The 22762-nt window shown below is 47.5% G+C and overlaps 2 protein-coding genes across 2 annotated transcripts; both read right to left on the bottom strand.

Annotated features, from left to right (window-relative positions):
- Positions 1-82: 82 nt before the first annotated feature.
- Positions 83-8278, bottom strand: LOC104634745 (uncharacterized). Its single transcript, XM_075753011.1, has 13 exons — positions 8082-8278; positions 7485-7661; positions 7097-7202; positions 6460-6582; positions 5723-5924; positions 4694-4717; positions 3778-3900; positions 3036-3223; positions 2068-2267; positions 1650-1741; positions 1275-1329; positions 479-576; positions 83-333 (listed from the first exon to the last, which is right to left on the bottom strand). The coding sequence occupies exons 1-13, from the start codon at positions 8276-8278 to the stop codon at positions 119-121; spliced, it is 1800 nt and encodes a 599-aa protein (XP_075609126.1). The 3' UTR covers positions 83-118.
- Positions 8279-9865: 1587 nt separating this feature from the next.
- On the bottom strand, positions 9866-22683 carry TMED8 (transmembrane p24 trafficking protein family member 8). Its single transcript, XM_075753801.1, has 6 exons — positions 22407-22683; positions 20987-21065; positions 18642-18771; positions 17562-17703; positions 16994-17293; positions 9866-15960 (listed from the first exon to the last, which is right to left on the bottom strand). Exons 1-6 carry the CDS (start codon positions 22504-22506, stop codon positions 15743-15745), a joined length of 969 nt encoding a protein of 322 aa, XP_075609916.1. The 5' UTR covers positions 22507-22683; the 3' UTR covers positions 9866-15742.
- Between the last annotated feature and the right edge of the window lie 79 nt (positions 22684-22762).

The raw sequence follows: 22762 nt of genomic DNA, 5'->3' as shown, positions 1-22762 counted from the left end.
ACACCCAATACATGTGCAACCAATGCCACATTGCTTGGACTCATTTATTGCCATCCATGTCTGTATTCAGGCTGGTGAAGAGCCCTGGCTGTTCCAGGCTCATTATGAGTATTGTGCATTATCCTAGGTCCAGCTGGATCTTGACCGTGCTATTGTAAAAGGTCCCAGCGCAGTTGGAGCCCCCAAAGACCAACACTGTGTGCAGGTTATGCTCCTCTTTGTTCTCCTTGTCCACATCCATCAGGTGGGCAGGAGTCAAGTCAAGCAATGTGTGGCCAGCTCGGGGCACAGAGCAGAGGTCATGGTGGATCACTGTGCTCCATGAAAGAGTATCTGAAGTAGAAAGCAGCTATCAATACTGACAAACCTGTTCCTAGTGCAAGGGATGAAACAAATGGACCAGACTAGGTGTTCAGAAACACCGCTGCAGCCCAACAGTCACCTTCAGCTACAGAAAGCAGGAAGGAGAGTCACTCACCTAGGTGGAAGACAAAGGCATCCTGCAGGGCTCCCCTGGCATTGCAACCTCCACTGATCAGAACCTTCTGGTCCGACACTGCCAGAGCTGCATGAAAACTGCAACCAAAGCAAAGCTGAAAGATGACTGCAGCAAAACCTGCTGGGGTTGCCTCAGTCAACAATGGGCAGGGGTGGGCAGACTTCAGCAGGAGGCTGTGGGCTTAAGCTGCAGAACAGAAGTTTACTTCTGCTTCTCTTCTGTCCTGACCTGCTGAATAACCCTGAAAGAGCTGTTTGCTTGCCTCTGCAGGCCAGGCCATAATCAGGCCTGAAAAGCACCTCATTATCTCAGAAGGAGCTATTGAAACTCCTCTGTTTTGCTCTATGGAGGGAGATAGCTGGCTAGCTGGGCTTTGGCCTGATTTAGTCATTGTTCTAGGGGGCAATAGTGTCCCTTGAGGAACAACATAGTCCTGGTACAAGAGTTTCTTCCTCTCTGTGTGTCTATTTTACTCTGGGTACTGTGGAGGCCACACAGCAGGCAATACAGTTCACTAGCACATGGCAGAAAACTTCCCCTACCCTGAAAGGCAAATTTCCAGGGAGACTGAGGGGTCTGTACCCCCCCACCCTATAGATGCCAACTAGGACAGCACAAGAATTTCTGGTCCCACAGCAGAGGTGCCATCCACTGTATTTTGACTGATGGGACAGAGATACACAACGGGGTCTGATGACAAGCACTGTTTAAACCTGGCTTCAAAGAGAAGGGACAGAGGAAGAAGTTAGCTCCTGGGTCTACAACAGGATCTTACCAACGTGCAGAAGGCTGTCCTGCGAGGAGGGGGACTGGTGTGTACTCCATGAAACCTGACAGGCAGGGGAAAGGCAGGTGAAACGTCCAAAAAGCTCAGCCTCATAAGTAGACAAAAACTTCCATACTCTGCCACATCAGCAACGTGTATTCTTTGTTACCCAGCTTCTTCCAAAAAAGCACTCTCTTGTTTTTCCCCATTTGCTCCCCTCTTACCCCAGAAATGGTTTTTTTACCCCATAGTTTTCTACCTCCATTGCCTAGTTAGGAGTTTTTATGACATTAATGCTACCTTCCCATTGAGCATGCCTCATTCCCCAGTCCCTGCCTTAGAACAGACCTTTCCAAGGCATCCACCTGGCACAGACTTTCTTACCCAGATCCAGGATGTGCATGTCACTGAGGTAGAAAGAAGTCCTCCGACCCCCAAAAATGAGCAGCTTGTTCTTCAGTAGAGTAGCTGAATGCCTGGGCAGAGAAGCAGCAAGTGAACCAAGTATCTTCAGCAAGTGCCAAAACTGATGTTTCAGCCTTGGCTTCTGCTATTGGGCTGCCATAGCTTCAGTCTACTCCTGCCTCTACCCACAGCCACTGCAGCCCAAGGACAGAATCCCATCAGGATTCATGTCAGGAGGTACTGGGAATTACATTGCTCAAATTGTAGCCCTGTCTTCAGGGGACACTGGTGGAAAACAATCACTTAATATTTAGGAAATTAAACTGGGGTGGGAGGGAAGGTGAGCAGAGGTTTCCTGCTCTATTTTGGAATACAGCTGGAATAAGAGCATCCTCACCCAAGCCTAGGCAGTGGCTTCTCCCCTTCAGAGATGGGCTGATACCAAATTTCATGCTCTGGATTGAAGACATAGAGCACATTGCTACAGGGTCCAAGTGCCAGTGATGCCTTTTTGGGGAAAGTCCCTCCGAAAACAAAGAGCTCCTTGCGGTAGACAGTTGCGCTGTGGTAGGTGAGCACTGGCGTCCTCCCTTTAGCCTGGAAAAAGTTCAACATACATTTGCTACAAGAAGTGCATTATTTGCTGCATGACCCATAGGAAAGGGGCCCACACCATGCAGTGAGTTTGTCAAGTCTCAATTTTCACTTTATTGGCTCCCCAGCCAGATCTTTGCCACACAGGCACACAGTACATCCTTTCTGAACTCTGCACCACCAGAATGCTCTGATGAGAGAAGGAAGTGAACCTCCTACCCCAGCTTCCTCAGAAGATGACAGAGAACAGAAAGATCTCATCCAGGCTTATTCTGTAAAAGTAATTTTGTGACTTAGCCAGGAAAGAGACAGTCTCTCGCTGACAGGGCCCTCTGCAAGGACATGACAGGCAACTAAAGAACTCAGACATCTGGTATGCTCAGAGCAGTCCCTGATTTGAGAAGACCAGCTCTTCTCCTCAGCATCCAGTGCAGCTCTCAACAGCACCATATAAAATGAGAGGCCATTTCCCTCTGCCGCTTGTACAGTACCTCCCACCCACGACCCTGGTCAGAGACAGCACTCTGCAGCAACCATTTTTTCACCTTGCTTCATTCATTGTAGGCACAGCCCACCTGTTTTTTTGCCAAGCTTGTGGCCTTTCAACATAGCCTTCTTATATCTGTCAATCCCAACTAAGCAGCTCAGACAACCTGCAGCAACAGTGGACCAAGACTACTGGAATAAGGATACAGGCACATTGATTACCACATTCAGGCAGGACCTGCCACCCCTCCTGTGCTTTTGTCTTGAAAGAGCTGCAGTACTTACAGCCACAAGGAGCCATTTCCAGGTGACTGTGTCCAGAATGTAGATGCTGCTGTAGTCTTTGTCCTCCCTTATGCCCCCAACAACGTAGATACGTTTGGTGTCTGGGTCGTAGGTAGCTGTGTGACCATGCAAGCACGATGGCATGGCATTTTGTAGCTGGAAACCCACTGGAAGCCAGAAATCACTGTCTGTGGGAGCAACACCAGACAGTTGGTGTGGGAGTTCAAAGATGCTCTCAGTTTTTCTAGATTTAAAAAATATGTCACAAAATTTTCACTCAAGACCTTGATCCCTTCATCTCCTCCTCTTCTGTGTTTCAGAGCTAGAGGGAGTCATACAGAAATGCGTTTGTGTAAGGAATGAAGGGAAACACTAACTACGTGGGGAATAGTAAGGTGGAAGAGAGGATCTGCAAGGTGCAGAAAGCTGCAAGGCACTGGAACTGTATCTCACACTTCACTGGTCATCACACATAGACTGCAAACTGTGCTGTTTTACCCCTTTAAACTCACCCAACTCTTTCCAGAACTTATACCTTAGCTCCTGGAAGGCTCTCACATACAACCCCACACACTGTATGGGTGCTCTATGCTGTCAGCTCAGCCTGGTGACCATGCTAGGAGATGTGACACCTTTGCTGTCCCCTCCCTATGCACAGGCCCCTGAGTACCCCCTTCCATCTGCACGAGTTGTCCTCAAGTCACCCTGCCCCCATTTCCTTTGATAGCCCTAAAGTCCCCACCAATTTCCAGCTTCCAGAGTGCATCCTTGCAGGACTGCTGATCGACACCTTCTCCACCGATCAGAACAGCTGTCCTTAGGTCACTGAGGCACATGGCATGGCACCACCGTGGGCTGGGGCTGCCTGGGGAGGGGAGAGGACAGGGCTGTGAGCTGAATCAGATGAGACACCCCGAGCTCCCTTCCCTGCTGCAGACAACAAGGCAGCTGAAAGCTCAGAGGGGAGAAATGGGAAGGCAAGGGCCCCAGGTCCCTTCCCTTTGGGGTGGCAAGAGACATAGCTCCCAAGGAAGACTTTCTGTTGGCTTTGTGGAATAGCTGCTGTACTAGGAGAGACATCGCTAGCAGAGGGAGCCAGCAGAGAGTCTGGCTAGATGTAGGATGCATACAGACAGGCTTGGATGCTCCCCATTGATTACCCATCCCCAGAAGGGATATCCCAGTTGTGCTATCCCCCCGCGTTACTCCTTGTGGGGGAGGGCTACTCAGGGACAGCTTGTTCGTGCCTAAGATATAGCAACCAGAAGCCTGGAGCTGCTTCCAGAGATATTCCTCATACCGCTCTGTTCCTCCTACTTTCCTTTCCCAGGCCCCTGCGGTTAGCTGAGCAAGCTAAAAAGTACTTCTTAATCAAAGTTGATTCCACGTCTTACCCTTTGCCTCAAAGGGCTATGCACCCAGAGGTGTGCCTGAGACTCAGAGGGGCTACAGAAGCGTGTTGGAGAGCCTGACAGTACTGGAAGCACCTATACTGAGAGCAATTGCACGGGGAGGAAGAGTATATACACACAACCTACTTGTTATTCTTCATCACTGGGGAGATAAAGGAGGAAGCATGAGAGGCCTGTGGCATTAAAGGGAATGGCATCACTGAGTGGCTGAAGACACAAACCAGGGTGTAGGAACCAGATCCTCACCTTGCAACTCCTCCACCGCCAGATCTGCAGAGGAAACACAGAGATGGCCCCGTAAGAAAGCAGCCAGCAGACATACCTTGGAAAGTGCTCAGCTTTCCACGGTTTAAGAGCCCTCTGGCCTTCCTCCCTCCAACCCTCAGCACAAAGCTACCTCACTGCAACAAACAAGGTGCAAGACCAACAGTCCTGAAGAAAGTCTCATCAGAAGAAATGCAAAAGACAGGTAAGAGCAGGGCACACTTCCTTTGACTGCCATCATGCTGACACCGTTGCATTTTACCCCTCTGATGGAAGCTCATTTCCCCCCTTCTCACACTGCCTACAGCAGAAGCGACGTTATGATGGAGCTACATTTGCCTTTGTGAGAAGCAAACCGAGTCCCAAGAAGTCACATCACATGAGGACCACTGAGTTATTATCATTTACACACAAACTTGGTCACACCCTGGAGCTGACTTGGAATTCACACTCCAGACGCTAAAGGTTTTGTTTCCAAACCCCTTGGCAGCTACCTTCTCACTACTGAAAAGTTAGTGCAATTACACTAATTATACATATATTCCTTTTCATATTGTCTATAGTTTAATAATAACCAATGTCTTCTATGGACCAAGTGGTATGGTGTTAGTGGGGGAACAAACAGACCAATGGAGAGGTTACAGAACATCACAGTAGGTAGCCTTCTTGTGCCTCAATTTAGTCTTTCGTAAAACAAGACTAATGATACTTGCTTCATTTATAAAGCACTTTTACTCGTATGAAGAGATAGGCATATTATGTTATGGTACAGAGTGTTGGCACTAAGTGTATCCCACGTTCTATTTCTGGCCTTTTCCCAACAGGCAAGAATTCATCAAGCAGTTTATCCAGGATGAAGGAGCAGTTCTCAGTATTTCGCAAGCCAAGACAGACAAGCCTGTCTTGCCTTGCAGGTATACAGAGAAACGGACTGGGAAGTTGTTGCCCAGCAGCATTGACAGATCATTCACACAAGAGCAGTAAAATAAACCTAGAAGCTGCCAGAGTTACCTTCTTCATTGAGATCTCTCTCAGATGCTGTGGGTTCAAATAAAACTTTCCTGGGCTTCTTGGGGTGGACAGGACTCTGCCTCCAGGCCTCACTGGGTTCCACCTTGCCAGATGGTGGCTTCAGGGTCCTCTGTGGTGCGTGTATGTCCTTCCTCCCAGGCCTGGATGCTCTAGCAGTCACCTCTGAGCTCTGACTCTTAACCTATGACAAGAGTCCCAGTCAAATCAGCCCTGAAGAAAAAGACTCGAGGCTACTGTGACTTGTACATTACTGGGCCAGAGATTAGTTTCACGTGATGTCTGTTTTCAGGCTCATCTTCCCGTTGAGTCTTAAGGGCCAGCATGCCAACAGTATCAGCTGCCAAATATATGCTGAGCAATGCAGCTACCCGCTGCTACATGCCCAGTGGTCTGCTTTCAGACTGCTGGCTGTGACAGGCACGGCTAGCACAAGGCAACTGGAAAGGCAGAAAGGCCATCTATGCTAGGAGTAACCAGGCTGATCAATCATCCCACCAAGGGCTGTTAAATTCAACCCTTCCAAAGGCTTTTCAATGGAGAGTACCACTTTCTTTAGCACAAGTGAATCTTCGACTCCAAAACTTGCTTAGCCAGGTCTCCACTAGGAGAGCAACAGCATATGTTTACACTAGACATCAGCTGAGCATCTATGAGTGAGGGAGAAGATACTAAGGAGAGGGTGAAATAATGAGAAGAAGGCTCCAGGATACACATACCACAGTGGGACCCTCCAGGTCCTGGCCAAGGGGCATATCATGTGCTGGGAGCACTGGCGACTGGGTGGTCTCTGGGACGAGGAAGGGGCGGGCGGGCGTACTGCTGGAGACACCTCTGAGCAGCTGCAGCAGAAATGGTGACAATGAGAAGAAAAGGACATGCCGAGCGTGCTGGCCTCCATCCACAAAGGGTGAGCAAAAAGATGTCTTGCAAGGGACAGATTCCCTGCAAGGGAATAGCCCAGCCTTCATCTCCAGCACCAGCAGAACAAACAAAGAAAAGAAAAGCAAAGCCAGGCACTGGGAGGTGTGAAATCCAAGGGCTTCAGCACAAGGTAAAAAAACTGTGCAAGTACCACAGACCCAGGAGAGAGTGGAAGTGGAAGTGAACTGCTCTCTGCTGCCCATCTCCTGTGACACATGAGCTTTGCAAAGCTGTGTTTAGGGAGCAGGCCTGGAGCATCACAGAGGGTTTAGGCTCAACACAGATGTGCATCAATAGACCTGCATAAGGCAGCTCTGCCTTGGAGCAGCAAAGAGAAGGAAAAGGAGAGGATGGGAGAGGAAGTTCTGTAGCTCAGAATGGACAACATTTGGGACCCAGGGCAGAAAGAAATGAAGATGTCGGTTCTTTTACCTGTCCATTGACAGTCAGAACAAGCTTCACAGGATTGCCTTTGTCCATCTCTTTCAATGAGGCCATGAAAATATCTGTCCTCCAGTCACCTTCCCATACCAGAGACCTGCACAGGGGACCATGGGTTTTCAGCCCACAAGTGACACTGAGCAGGGAAAAATTCCTGCTTCCACACTAGCTGGTAGCACCCCAAAGCCAAAAAAGATCCAGCTCTGAAAGCAACCAAAAGGAAGCTGAAAGTATCACTAGAAAGAAACACCATGGTGGAGAACCAGCAGGCTCCAGCAGCTTTGGGATGACACCAGCAGAACCAGGCAGCACCACAGAGCAGAAAGCTTTTCCAGGCCGCCCCTCCTGACACCCCAGCAGTGCCAGCTCCCACTGTGACCTGCGGGCAGGCTCCAGCGTGCCGACCCGCTGCGGTGCAACGCCCGGGGACACCAGCACGTCCGCCATGACACGCGTGTCCGAAGAGTAACAGCTCCAGTCTCCCAGCCCAAACACCACCAGCTGCTTTGGCAACGGCAGAGGCAGCCAAGCCTGGAAACCCATCTTGCTGGACTGGCTGCAAGGGGAGGGAAGAAAAACAACAGAAAACAGAGATAATCACCAAGGATTAAAATGGAAGATCCAAAAAATACATGAAAAGGCTTTAAAACACATCTATGCTAGCAGAAGGTGAAAGGAGAGAGTTTGCATTATTTAAATAGGAGACTGCGCAGGCATGCGATGAAGAAAGTAAGTGGCAGCCTGGGAAGAGAGTGCAGCCCTGAGCTGGGGCAGCGCAGCCACGGGGGTGGAGGCAGCACAGCCATGACCTGGAGCCGCTCCAGAGGACAGGCACGGCAAGGCGAGGCCTGCAGATCGCCCCCAGGCCGCAGGGGAGCCCACCTCCGGACAGGGACAGCCCGCCCCGCCGCTCCCTCGCAGCCTCCGAAGCAGCCACTGCCGCGGCGAGGCTGCCTCTGGCAGGGCCGGTCCGCACCTGCCGAGCCGCCGCGGCGGCTCCCGCAGCGCCCACAGCACGTAGAAGGCGAGGCCGCTCTCCTGAGTGTTGCCCCCCGGCCTCGGCCGGGCGCCATGGCGGCAAGTGGGCAGCATGGCGGCAGGTGGGTGCACGCGCCGCGGGGTGCCGCCATTAAGGCGCCGCGGCGCAGCTGCGGGCGGGCGAGTGCCGGCCATCCGCCACCCCGGCCGCCCTGCGGAGGCACCCGGCGAGGCCCGGCCTGGCCGCACCGCTTTGGTCGGCGTTAGGAGCGCCCGAGACCGCAGCGTCCCTCGGTCACGGCAGTGCCTGGAGACAGCCCTGGCAGCGGGGAGGAGGTGGGAGAGCAAGGCCAGCAGCTCTGGCCGTCCTAAGCCAGACCCACCCTCGCCTCCATAGCAAATTATAGGTTGTTTGCCGATTCCTAAATGATGGTGTCTGTATGTGTTTCTTGTAGCTCTCAAACAGGAGCAGGTGTGAAACTTGCTTCTCTTATTCCACAGTCAGGACTACCACCAAGAGAGGGCAGGATGGTGGCAGATCCTCCTTAAACAATAATTAAATGTATATGAGTTACTACAGAGACTCCACTGTATATCCAGCACCCCATGTGTAAGAATGAATAGCTCGAAACTGCTGTTGATAAACACCACTAAAAGCAATGACAGGGCTTCAACAGCCAAAGATATTCTCCATGTGCAGCTGGAACAGGGAAGTCACTTCCCAGGCAGGGCCAACAAACTCACCGAGCAGCTCGTGATCAGAACATTTCTGCTGCAGCCCAACCACAGTGGGAAAGAACTAACGTGAAATTTCACATCACTTCCCTCCATCCCTACCAAGTTGCTTAGTTTTTCTCTTGGCCATGTGCCTGAGCCAAGGACAAGGACAGGGATTCATAGTGAGCGCATGGTAATCAGATAGCTGTAGCACTGTTTCTCTTCAGTGGTCTTAAAATGAGATAAAATGTCTTTAACTTGGCAGAGTCATTTCTCCCTTTGATCAACTTGCTTTATGATTGCTCCTGCCTATCAATTATTTTATAAAAGTACTCCAAAGAAACACAGGACTAGAACAGAGACAACTGAACTTCTGCAGCACTCATCCTGTTCAGCTTCATAATGAGTCACGTGAGGAAGGATGGCTCAGGCTGCAGGTATTCCTCATTTTGAGCAACAGGTGCTTCCTTCAGGCCATCTAAAGGTAGTCTTCATAGTAAGATAAAGTTGATGGGCAAGCAGCTATGAGGACCTATAAAGGGCAAACACTTCTCTAGATAATTTAATCAGTACCTGGTAACTGAAGAGATGCTTTTAATCCTTCAGATTGAAAGCTGAAGTAACACAATAGCTAGCTATAGGGGATCTCTGCAAACAGAGGTGAGAAGTACCAATACGAAGCACTGGAGGGTAAAACACTCAAACTCTACCAGTGTCCATGATATGAGCTTGGCTATTTGCTCATTCCTTTCCAATTCTTCAGGTACTCAGGAAAATCTCAAGCACTGCAGAGAATTTGAAGAATTTAAAAAAAGAAAAATTTCCCAGCAAGTAATTTTAACAGACAGAAAATTTCCTAGCTGGAACTATCATCACCAGCTGATGAGAGCATTTTCCTATCCATTTGCAACCAGAATGTCCAGAACACTGCAAAGTACATTATAAGTATTTGCCTCTTCTTTGCTCATAAAACCCAGTTTAATTGTATTCTTGTTTTCTTGGAAAGTCTGTAGTTCAGTTTTTCATATCAAGACTCTCTCTTACTTTAAACAGAAGACAAAGTTCTTGGTTGCATAGTGAAAAGTTTATTTAAAGGGAATAAGTTCCAATACACTATTACAAATCAGCCACAACACATCAAACATAAACAATACAAACCAAGCGCAGAAGGAGTGCAAGCACACTATAAATATAGTCTTCATATGTGTCCTTCAGCAAGAGGTTCAGTGCCACATTTTCTTAAAATATCCTCTCCTCTATTTAAAACTTGTATCTTGGGAGGACATGAAAAGCAAATGGTTGGCGCTGAGAACTCAATTTTGAAATCACAGGACATCAAAAATATTCACATCACATAAATAAGGACTGACAGACAACCATCACAGTTCACAAGAACATAGGTCTGAAAAAGGTATGACCAGCTACAAGATGCTCCCCAGTGAAAGACTACACTAGCAGCCTAGAGCAGTGAGCTGAGAGCAGACTGCTTCCCTCTGAGGAGAGCAGATAGTCACCAGGGCATCCTGGAGGTGGAGGGAGACTATATCCAGCTATTTATAATTTCCAAACGCAGCTCCTAAACTTCAAGGTCGTTACTTGGCAAAGCCTTCTTAGGTCTGAGCTTAATGGTTGGCATCCAGCTTCTTGCTCAAGGGACTTGGCTCACCAGTCCAGATGGGCTTAAACCAGATAACCCTCACTGATGGATCACGAAATTCTTCCTCTCTCCTGCCTGATAAAGGGTACATTTCTTGTGATGAAGCTTCTGAAAAAGCAACATGTAAAATCCAAAACGGAATGCAGAAAAGCCAAGGGGAGTCAGACCCATCGTCCACCTGGCCTGATGTTGTGTCTTCAGCTGCAACAGCACCAGTGTTTCAGAATAAGTTGCCAGACACTCTTTGGAGGCAAATGTGGAACAACCCCACAGAAAATTCTCCTCCTAGAACGATGCATTTGAATTCTGCAGTTTTACGTACCTTCCAAAAATTTAATTAGTTCGTATTTACTGCAAACCAACTTATTTAGATGACTTAACACTTTGACTCCCACTAAACTGGCTTCTTTCACAGTCTCATTAGCCAATGTATTTAACACAATCGGTTCCCAGTTTTTCCTTCTACCAATGGAGATGTTCTGTAATATCTACATGACATTATCACAGCCAATATTTTCCCATATATGAGAAAAGGAGAAACAGTCTTTTCTTTCATACTTGTAGATCAAAAAACCAACTTTGTTGCTGTGGTCTCTTATCCAGCCTCAATACGCATAAGCACACACTACTCACAATGCTGGATTTAGACACTCTTCTTAGAAAAAATGATGAATGGCCACAAGGAATGCGCTTCTACGTCCCTCTAGTGTTCCTCAGGTTCAGCATCAGCACATCAAAAGGAGTAGTCCTCTGGTGGTCCTCGATATCTGACAGCAGCATATGATTTTAAAAGGCATAGATCTTAGGGCACCAGGAAACTCAGACACCATTCTACTACTCGTCTTACAGCAACAAGGCTGTCTAACGAACAGCTTTTAGGTGCTCTCCTTGCCTGACCTTAGGAAGTGCCTCCCCTCTACCCAAATGGGCAGAGAAACAAGGAGAAGAACTACCTTGGATTAATGACATCTATGGCTCTTATTTCAAACATGCTCCTTGTTCCTAAGGCACCTTGTGATAACTCCTCTGTAGAGTGGCTTTAGTAGGGTGAGACAAGGAACAGTATAAGCAGTGGGGATAAAAGTGAACTCATTTAGGGATTCATTCTTTACCCTAATTTCCCACAAGATGGAATAAGTCTTTCAGCAACTAGACATGTGACAAGGTGCACCTCTAATGCACCTCACCAGGTCCAGCACCACGATAACTGATTCACTGCAGGCCACAGATGGAGGTTACATGCACACACACAGTTATAAGGAGACAAGCGCACAGCCAAAAAAGAAAGGTGTGTGGCTGTCTTTTAGACTCAGTTGCATAGTAACTTGACGTTCTTCTTAGCACCTGAAGTCAGACAACTAAGCTTTTTCTCTTGTGCATCTTCATCTTACCTGTTCATGTAAACAGCTCATTACCAATAATAATCTATGTAATTATTATATGGGTCCCAAGGATTAATTTGCAACTAGCCTATGTCTGACACCAATAACCTTCCACAAGGATCCATATTACAGTCCTCCAAAGAGTTTGTGAGTAAACTAAATCAGTACAAGTGGTGCCTGATTTAAGCAATTTTAACTCTCTGTCCTCAGTAAAATATATACATTTTAAACTCCTGCTGTTACATTACACCTAAAGGGAAAAGGGAAAACAATGGAGAGCTTATGACCTTCTTTGACATAATAAATGCCCAACAGATTGTTACCATTATTATAAACAATTATACAAGCTCATTTTTGTACAAGTCTTGCCCTACAGGACTGTCTTATATCTCTGACTGAACATGTAAATCTTATTTCTATATCTAAATTATATTCAAAACAAAATGGAAAATAATTTTGCGCTTTCACAAAAGCAAACCCAAAATGCAAAAGAAGCTTCTTCCTTGTTTTAGCTTTTTGAATTTCTATACACAATTTACAGGGAGAAGAAACACATTTTAAAAACCTATCTGAAATCTTCCTTCCACAGAAACAAAGAAGGAATTTTCCTTTCTTGAGGATTAACTTCCCTCTCTGAAGTGCAACTGCCTTTTTAATTCATTTTTCTTTGTAGACCAAAGGTCTAGTTCCAAAGGTCTCAAGTTAAAATCATAAGGGTTTCCATCACTGCCTCAGCCACATAGCAGGATTGGATACAAATCCAGGAGATATACCAAACTGAAAAAAAGGACAGAGGAGAAATAAGACTACTTCTTTAGACCAACTATGGGTTTGATTTTAAATGGGAGTGGCTGCTGTTAATCACTAGCCACGCAGCCAAGTTATTGGATTTATCAGAAAATTAAAGACTATATATCCTTCCAAAGAGAAGTTGTCTTGGATAATGAATGCTATCTGAATACCTGAGAAACAAAATACTCATGTAATGTGGAAATTAAAAAAAAAAAAAAAACAAAAAGAGGAATTATCCTGTACAACTGTGAAGCTTCTGTTTCCTGCAGATGAAATACTCTGTGCCTAGAACTACCTTGTGTTCATAAGAGATACCAGATACTTCCGGGAAACTTAAGCAGTGAACTAACACACACCGAATGCTTTCAGTTGCACTGCAGCAGACCTATCTATGGGCACACTGCATGTGCAGACTGGGCACATGCTGCTTGGGATGACATACCATATTCAATGCTGCCGTTGGGCTTAAGTCAGTGAGACTAGGAGACGGGCACAGTTCCAAACAAGTGACCTGAGCCTTTTAAAGGTCAGTTCACACTTCAGAAAGCTAGAATTGAGCAATAGGATTACCACCTACAGTGCAACTTATCTTAACTAAAAGCACTAACTAATGGCTTGAAAACTGGCACATACTATTTGTCAGTGAGTGATCAAAATTGGCTGTGAGGCAGGCCTTATTAACTTCTTACAACATGACAAAATATATTTCAACCCTTAATATGAGCAACCCACAGACAGGAGGGGGAAGTAGCTGCAAAGTTAGCAAAAGGGAGGCCACACTATAAGGGAAAGAGGTTTTTAGTGCATATAACCCACTAGCCTGCAATAAGCCGTGCAGCTGAGGCTCAATAATTCTGGAATATCTAATATATGTACAGGTCAGAGTTCCCTTCATCGTAAATAAATCCTAATTAGAAAGCGGAGTGGGTGCCAGCGTATCATATATTAACCAGCAAGTGCACACAGGGTTCTGCGGATCTCACAGCAGAGGACCAAAGGCAGTCATTGAGTGGGGCAGTGCTGACACTGTGGTCTGACTGAAGGGTATCTTCTATCTTCTTCTGTTTAGTGTCTAGGAAATTGATAGACAAAGGATTAAAAAAAAAAAAAAGAGAGCACTTTACCCAAGTTGCTCAGGCCTGATTCAAGTGCTGTACAAAGGCCACGAGATGGTCCTTCATCTCCCCCCAAGAGAGGCTAAAGGAAGGAATAGTCCTCCGCAAGCTGCTAAATGACAGATACCAAGCCCTACTGTTCTGTCTCCCTGCAAGATTGTCCTGTGGTTGCCCCTGCTTGAATAAGGCAGCTTTGCAGCTCCCCCACTGCCCAAGTACACACTCTCGCTCTTTTGAGAAAGGTGGCTGTTTTCTCTCCATCTCAGGGTCCCAAGCAGCAACAACTCTGCTCCTTACCCTGACCAACTGTGCTCCCTGCCTGCTCACCCAGAAAGCCACTGTGCTCCAACCAGTGTTCTTCGCATTTCCACTCTCCTGTGACTGACTGCGCTCTCTCTCTCTCTCTCACCATTTTGACCTACTAAGTGCTCTGGGGCAGTGAATAAGTAAGCAGATATAGGTTAAAAGAAGAGCTTGAATATGGAGCAAATTGCACAGCATTACAATATAGGCTTAATAGGAAATATGCGGCCCTGCTACGAGAGAGGAATCTTTGGCTTTAACTACCCCAAAATAATTTTGTCCATCATTCCCTCTCAATAGAAGGAACAGACCAAGCAGAGGTGCTTTACCTGGAGGATTTAAAATTAAAACTCAGAACTCTACTAGAATCACCATGCAAACAAACATTTTGTGTCTCTGCAAAGAGGTATCAAAATGTAAATACAGCAGTATTCTTAGAAAAGAGAATGATTTCAAGTTGAAAGTATTAAAATAAACAAGTTACAGATAAACATGATTTAAAATTCATCTCTGAAGGATTAACTTAATCCTTGTTCAACTCTGCCAGTACTTGAGCAGAAGGTGATCACTAATCCCATTGCTAGCTACCAAAACATGCCAAGGAACTCCATCCTTTACCATGTGGTCAGGGTTAGCAGTGGCCTTGCTGATTCTGGTTCACAGAAAAGATTGGTTAAATCCTACACCTTTTGAGTTTCTGAGCAGAGATGTTCTTTTCTAACAATACCTTTGCAACAGCAATAGCAGCCGACAAGCTACACTTCTCTGGGGAACCTTTTCCTTGCTACATGTAGTATTATCCAGCTGGCTACAATACCAGTGAACCAACATGCTGCTACTTAGAAACATTCCCTGTATATTTATTGGTTGTACTCCAACCTTTTTTGTGTTTATGCAGCACAGCAGTAATTTCTTCTGCTTCACATCTGGATTACAGAAAAAAAAACTTTTGGTGGTCGCTGAAGTTTTAATCATCTACATATCCCTACCATCAACAGGTATAAGATCCAATTCTTAATCTGTAGGAAAACCTTCTTATGGATTTGTAGGTGTGCACCCCCCCCTCCCCTGTTCCATTTGGGGCCCGCCTGGTGTAGCATGGCCTAGCCCCTGCGGCAGGGGCTGCCGCTGGCCAGCCATGCCCTCACCCACACGAGCGAGCGCAGGAAGCTCTGGCTGCTGGTGACATGCAGGGGTGGTAGGTGACGAGATTATCAGTGGCTAGGTGACAAGCCAGCTGTGCTTTCGGCTCATTGCAGCTGACAGCTGCCCTCTAGTGACGCAGCAGGAGAGTTGGAAAAGTTATTCACAAAATAGTAACAGCTCAAGAATATTTTCACTTCATTTCATACCAGCGCAACAGATCGAAACCATGACTGCCTGAACCTGGCCTCTGGGCGTTTACTGGCCGTGACACGAAGGCCCAGCCCGATGCCTGTGCGGAGCAGACCTCTCAAAGTTTTATAGAAAGAGCAGCTGCCTGTGGACAACCAGGCAGTCACAACTACCTTTCTCCACTGGGACAGCAGGGAAGGAGAGTGTGGGGAGAAACTAGTTAGTGTCTGAAGAGGAGCTGGCAGAACTGTGCCTTGGTTCTGTCACACAGCAGTGCCCATCAGGTGGTACCAGGGCTGGGTGGCAGCCTGCTACACTCATCATTACCTGCCTGCCGTCCCTGCCCCTGCCTGTTTCTTCAGCTAGTGTAATAGACATGAAAGAACAGAGTCTTATTGCGGAGGAGAGAGTACGAGTTATCAAATTTCAGCAGGTAGATGCCCTCGCCTGGGTACTCATGGCTGCCTGCCTGCACCTCCCGATGGCTGTTCCTCCGATATACAGGCATGATCTCTCCGTAGCGGTTCCGCAGATAGCTTTTGGAGCCCCTTTCCACGTCACCAACAGGGGCAAGTCCTGAATGGGGGGAAAAAGACATGTAAGTATGCAAGAGCCAGTTAAGTCACTAGGTAGTCCAGAAAAAAAAAAAATCAACACGACCAGAATGCAGCAGAGGCATGCAGATATATGGAAGGCTAACTATGACAGCATTACCCATAGTATCTGCTCTGACCTTTCTGCAAATAATACCCATAAAGTCCAGCTTTCCTTGCCATGACAAAGGACATGCTGAGAACCAGTTCTCTTGGGAATACTGATGGGACAGTATCCACCTGCCTGCCAGCCTGGTCTCCTCTCCCTGGCCTTACCTGTTAGACACCTCACTGCTTTTATACACACAACAGTGGTCAGTGATATAGACTTGAAGCAAAAGAAACCCAGGAAAACTCTTAGCTATAACCTCACTGTGTTTATGTCTTCAGTTCACTTCTCCAAGAGGATTCTTCATACAGGAACCTACCCCTCTGAAGAACCCGTAAAATTAATTTTAGACACCAACCCCCCAGCTACACTGGTCACATGTACACTGACACCACAGAACAGGCAACACTGCTGTGTGTTTCACAAGTACAAAGACACAGGTAGCATTCTTCTCAAATGCAGCCAGCAGGAGCTACTGATGTACAGGGCAGGGAGGGAGTGGGGGACGAGGAGGAAACAGCCAAACAAAAAAACCCCACCAATCCTAGAAACAAAACCTTTTTGCTCCTACTCACCACCAGAAATTTCTCAGTCTGAGAGGCTAAGAAAAACATTCAAGTTAAAATTTCAGACCCTAATCTTTTTACCAGCTAGAAGTTGAACAAGTGATTTTATTTTTCAATGTGTTCAATTTTAAGAATGCTCTTGGAGAAGGACAGCCATTGACATACACTGAAGCAGGAAGAGCTAAATGCTTTCTCATCACAGCCTAACCAGGAACCCAAAAGGCTGCAGAGATAATAAGTGGGCTGACTAAACAAAGTAGATGGAAATTACAGCATGACAGACGCTCTCAGCAGCATGGCAACAAGCACCACAAATTAACCCTTATAAGCTCTGCACTAACCTTCAATTTCCTCCTCCTCCTCTTCATCCTCCTCATCACTGGATTCACTGACCTGAACAGTAATGGCAGTGCTAGTAACCGTGGTCCAGTCAAAATAGACTCCAAACCCAATGTCGTAGTCATCTGTAGCAAACTCCCAGCAAATGCATTTCCCATCGGGATGGGTTGGCACGCGGACTGTCACCACCTCGCCTCGTTTCACCACCATCCGGCCATTCTTCTCCTTTCCCATCCTGGCTTTGAATTCCTTTGTCTTCTCAGTGGTCCACATCGTGGGTGGAGCCAGAGGGGGAGGCTGAGCTGAGACAAGGGAAAAGATAGTGGGCTCACCCGACTTTTCACTACTTACAAACTGTTACCTGAAAACAGAGAAGCTATTTCTGATAAGGCTTTTGCATTTTGGAACCTGCTCCCAGAAGCCTTGGATGCAAAGTTTTCCCACTCACTAGCTAGAAGCCCAAATTTCCAGCAGGAATTAGCAGCAACTCCAGGACAGCCTCTGCTCTTCTCTACCCAGGCCAGGCACTTAACAAGTGGCCCCAACAAGTGTTTTCCTTTCAGGACTCACCTTTCCTCTGGTCCCCAAGGAGGTCTGCAGTCTCTAGCTCAGCTGAAAGGATATCCACAGCACCAGTGTGATCTGACTGAATCATGACTATATCCCCTGCTCCTTGAGGCACATGGTAATTGGTTATCCGGACAACAGCCTCCTGCACAAAGCACGTAAGAAACATCGTCACAAAGACCATCATGGTAAGAAAGTCCCCAGCTGGACTTAAAACAATTCATTAGTAATTCACGCATCTTTCTGAAGCCAAGTCAGATCCTGCAGAAGCTTCTATTAGTTAAAAAGAACTGGCTGGCTCTGAGACACCTCTCTGCATTATTTCCCCCATAGCACCAAAGCCATGAACTGTGAAGTCAAATACTGCGTTAGTCTCACAAATTACACACACCTTTGCCTCCCCAGTAGTCCCTGGGCAGGAACATCTTTGCATCTGCCTCAGAGTTAATTGTCACCTCTTGACAAAACAATAGCCTTACAGATTTAGCTGACTACTCTTGGAAAGAATTCCCAAGCCACAACCTCTCTACAGAGACTGTTTCAGCTCTGTGTGCATCTAGCCTATAGCCACAATCAAACTGCCATTTGCTGCATCCTAGTTAAAAGTCCATCCGATTCACTAGGGCCAGCCTATATATGCAAACTCACAGCTCCTGAGCTGGATGCCACTTGCACAGGTATTCCTGACTGTATCTGTAATGCAAACAAATTGGCTGCTCACCAGAAGAAACAAAAGACAGCGGAGTCACTTTCAGTTCTCTCTTCCATAAATCTGCACAAAAGGAATTCTCAGAAGCCCCAGACAAGAGGCAGAAGGTAAGAATAACCTTGAAGCCTCAGCGAGCCAAAAACTGCAAGGAAGTGAGGACTAGCCAGAGACACGAGGGATTTTGCAAATCAGACTGATAACATTTACCTCCTGCTAATGTATAGAAAAAATATAACTGAATCTATGTTAATACTACTTGTGTCTTAACACAACTCTTAAAGCCTCAGTCCCATAGCCATAAGCACAGCAGTAAGGTGGAAGAACTATTGCTGCACCTCTGTCCTTTCTTTCAGACATAAGAAACACCCACCTACCTCTTTGAGGGATTGGATTGGGTCAGGCAACTTCTCTTCTAGTTCAGCCACTTCCTGGTCCTCCAAAGCACCAGCTTCTTCCTTCGAATCCTCTGTCGTGCCCACACTCACAAGCGACCCAATCTGTGACCTTTTCAGGGAGAGAGCACTACAATTCAGCACTTGCATCCAGGGCACAACCAGCAGAGGAATCACTCTGCTCTGATACTCAAATTCAAATGGACTGAAGGGAACAAGCTTCTGTGGTCAGCACCTGCCAACCACACAAGGAGCCCTTTGCACCCCAGCCCTACCATCATCTCCATGCGACTATCTTCCATGGGAGTCAGAGGGAACAACTTCAGTGAAATACTCTGTATTTACCATCCTTTAGACGGCAGTAATTCACTGCACTTGCCCCACAGCATGGTAGCTCACCAGCACTGTACTAAGTGCAGAAATCAGTAGCAACATTTTGCTCAAGAAAGGACAACTTCCTTTATGCCAGAAGACTTTCCTCTGTCATACTCTCAGATACTATGTGAAACTTCCACGAGAAGCAACCTAGCCTTTAATAACAATAGAAACAGTTACCCTTTTGAAAGCAAAACCTTCTCACAGCACTGTAAGAGCAACCTCAACTGCCTTGGTCTAAAGGATCAGACACATGAGAACACAGCAGTAATGGAAAATATGCGCATTTCCTCAAATATCTCCTTTCAGAAGTGAGAAATATTCTCATTAGCAATGGAGCAGACTATCAGTGTAGTGTGGAATAGTTTAAAAAAATATTTAAGAAAACCCATACACAGCTCAACTCAGACACATTCCTTGCTGCATCCATAGAGAAGACTAGAATAGGGTAGATGTGGCTTTTGTTTCTAAATCTTTACTCCTATGGGGATACAGATTTTACCCAGAAATAAAGCCATTTCTTAAACTCTCTCAACAGTGTGATTTCCTTTTCTAGAAATGGCATGATAGACCAGGTCTGTAAGAACAAGTCAAATGAGCTGAATATCAGGATACACAAAATGGCAGCAGATGGACAATATAAGAAAAGAAGGGACACTTGGAAGGGACATTTTTTTAAAGGAAGAACTCTCGCAGTGATCTGTAACAATTTCTCTGGCAGCCCAGGACAAATATGGACTTCTAAGCCAGCGTTTTCCAGCCCATTTGGTTTTCATCTTAGCAGTTGCATGGTCACACCTAGAAGGGCTATTTGCTCACTTGCTACCTACCACAGGTGCACACATCTGCTCAAAAGGGTCTCCATCAACATAGGAGCTAACAGCTTGGGAATTTTTTTCCTCCAGACACCACTGAAGCTCGAGTGTCACTGAAAGATTAGGAAGAGCTAAACGAGCTTTATAAGCAGATTTACAAAGACAGGGTTCAGCTGATTGTTCCTCACACAACCCTTTCAGACCACCCTCGTCCCTTTAAAAGGAGATCTAACTTAGACAAATTTATCAGGTAACACCCACAAGTATCCAGCATCTACTTTGGCCATTTTGCTCACAGTCTATAGTAAACTCTTTGAAGAAAATTAGAGGACATCATAAAGAGATGGAAGAACACGTTTGGAGTCAAGAAGGCTGATACAGATGTCATCAGCATCAAGCCAAGATGACATCAAACTGCTGTTTCAGTAAGCAGGGTGGTTTGTTTGTTATTTTTGATGGAATTTCTTTTCCACCCTCTTTTTCAATGAGGTTACGGTTTATCTACTGTCTGATGTAATTAACTCACACATTTCTGGAATTGTATGCTGTGCAACAAATGTATGATGGCAAACAAAACTCCACTGCATACAGTATTAGTGCTTATAACCAATGCAATGACTCGGCCACGAGCACCACATGCCCAATAGATAACAAGCCAAACATCTGATAACAGGGTTGATCAGCAGAATTAATGAAGGACAGTGAAGAAAAAAAACCAAAACATTGTCAAGAAAACAGTAAAAGGCGTTTCCTTGCTCAGCTTCCACCAGAATTATAGACAGTGGGAATGCTTAATTATTAAAGTATCCTTCAGACAGGATAGAGAAATTATCCTGCTGAAAGTTTATTACAATGGACTACAAAACCTTGCACGGTTCCTTCCAAGCTGAATGATTCTGTGACTTGAATAGCTCAACCATGAACTACACGTCATCATTTCATAAGCTTTAGAACAACCTTAAGCCTGTAAGAACAGCCCCTCCTATACTGATTCTGGTATATACTGTTCCAAAGCAGACAATTCAGTCTCCAGTCCCTCATCTTCACCTGCACAGAATCAACTGCCATATGGAGGAGGTCACAGGGGTGAAAGACTGTCATGCACATCGGCCACAGTACACAAAAAAGTTTTCATACCTGCTCTGTGAAGTACTGGACTCCAAAGAATGAACCAGCTGATCTGCAGACTCTGTCTTTGGGGCTGAGTTTTCCTTTTCTAACAACAAAGAGAATATAAGGAGAGAAGGTAAAATAAATTTCAGTCTTTAGAATGCATAGACAGGAGGAAAAACTACAGCCAGCACTCAGATGTTGACAAGGTCACATGTCTATGGAATGAAGAGCTGTGCCAATCAGTTTTTCATGTTATGAGCTGTATCTAACACCTTGCAGAACAAAGATTTTTAATTGTCTCAACCCTAGGAAAGGGAGAACAAAAACCCATACATGATTTTGGTGGAGAACCACTCTCAGAAGCAGGGTTCATTCAGGAACAACGAATCCTAGTTTTAGGACAGAACAAGGCCAAATTTCATCATGTGAAACTGGGCTGACAAAGCCCTGGAAAAAAATAATCACGCAGCAGTTCCCACGGGGCACTGATGAGATGGAAACTCCTAGGTCACTGCCAAAAGGACTGTCTATAAAGATGGCTCCTGGTCTCCCGAACTCTGGGAAAGCTCTGTCCCCACACGACTGTGGTACGCGCTCCACAGCCCTTCTGTCTGATCGCATTAAGGCAGTGAACTGGGCATGGAAATGTTCCAGCTTTTGCAGCTCTGATGATAAGCCTTACAGCCACTGGCCCTTTCAGAGTCAATTCGGGGCTGGGAGGCACCTCCAGCCCAGGGACACGCAGCACCAGGCCCCCAGCCCACAGCAGAGACTGCATGGCAGGGTAGTCCAGCTCCTGGCTAGACGGGGCCTCTTTCACCGCGGAAAGCACCCTGTGTCTAATAAACCTCCATCAATCCTCGCTCTTTCCACCGCAGGGCAGGAACACCAGGAACTGTTGCTGTAGTTTCGGGGCTGGAGCGGCAGGCGAGCCGAGCACCCCTGGGCGCAGCGCAGCGGTGATGGGGTCCCCCCTCAGCGCTGGTGCCAGCTGCGGAAGGGTACGCCTGGGCATCACAGCCCATCACAGCCTGCCCCTTTCCCCAGCAGCCAGCCCACCCGGTACAGCGAGTGTTAGCCAAGGACTCGTGCCCCACGCTGCTCTTCGCAAAGGGTACCGTATTTTCACCGAAGCAAACTGCCACCATGGAAATAAGGCTTCTTCGGCAGACACGAGGAAACCCACCACGGAAAGAAAACTCCCGGCGTTCTCCCAGGCCATAAGGCCAACGCTAAGATACGCGCCCCCGGGCCCGCCGCCTCACCGCCAGCAGCCCCCCAGGCACTGCCCGGCAGCCCGCCCCGCCGCCGGAGGGAGCTCCTCCTCAGGGACCCCGGGCGGGCTGCAAGCGCTCGCCGCCGGGAGGGAAGCGCGCAGGTGGGGAACCGCTCCCGCTACCCCCCGCGGCCAGCCCGGCTGCCCCCGCCCCTGCCGAGCCCGTACCTGAGGGCACCTGAGGCGCGGGACCGCCGCGGCCGCCCGGCACCCCGGCGGCCGGGGGCTCGAAGCGGGAGCCGGCCGCGGTGGCCAGCACGTCCGACATGGGCAGGGCTGAACGGGCGGCCGGCGAGCGCGGAACCGAAGACGGCAGCCCGCCGCAACGGAAAGAGCCGAGCGGGGCCGAAGCGCTGCGGCCGCCGCCGGCGGAAGCACCCGAGCGGGGGGGGGGGGTGGGGTGGGGCAGCAAGAGCCGAGCGGGTACGTGTGAGCCAGGCAGACGGGAGAGGGTGGTGCCGTGGTGTTCATCCCTCAGGCTCCCCCCTCGACAACGCAACCCATGAAAAACTAGTTCCGCAGAG

This window comes from Balearica regulorum, chromosome 5 (genome assembly GCF_011004875.1).
Source record: "Balearica regulorum gibbericeps isolate bBalReg1 chromosome 5, bBalReg1.pri, whole genome shotgun sequence".
NCBI classification, from domain to species: Eukaryota; Metazoa; Chordata; class Aves; order Gruiformes; family Gruidae; genus Balearica; species Balearica regulorum.
The sequence above is the reverse complement of the archived record's forward strand: the minus strand, read 5'-3'. Positions and strand labels throughout refer to the sequence as shown.

What these genes read in the sequence shown, in the direction of transcription:
- LOC104634745 (XM_075753011.1), bottom strand. Translation starts at nt 8,278, where the DNA reads ATGGCCGGCACTCGCCCGCCCGCAGCTGCGCCGCGGCGCCTTAATGGC. An exon ending in ACGCTGGAGCCTGCCCGCAG is followed by an intron (nt 7,203 to 7,484) that starts GTCACAGTGGGA and finishes TCCCCTGTGCAG; the next exon opens with GTCTCTGGTATGGGAAGGTG. An exon ending in GGAAATGGCTCCTTGTGGCT is followed by an intron (nt 2,268 to 3,035) that starts GTAAGTACTGCA and finishes AACTTTTTCCAG; the next exon opens with GCTAAAGGGAGGACGCCAGT.
- TMED8 (XM_075753801.1), bottom strand. Translation starts at nt 22,506, where the DNA reads ATGTCGGACGTGCTGGCCACCGCGGCCGGCTCCCGCTTCGAGCCCCCG. An exon ending in TCCAGTACTTCACAGAGCAG is followed by an intron (nt 18,772 to 20,986) that starts GTATGAAAACTT and finishes CTCCCTGAAAAG; the next exon opens with GTCACAGATTGGGTCGCTTG. An exon ending in GGAGGAGGAGGAAATTGAAG is followed by an intron (nt 15,961 to 16,993) that starts GTTAGTGCAGAG and finishes CCCCCCATTCAG; the next exon opens with GACTTGCCCCTGTTGGTGAC.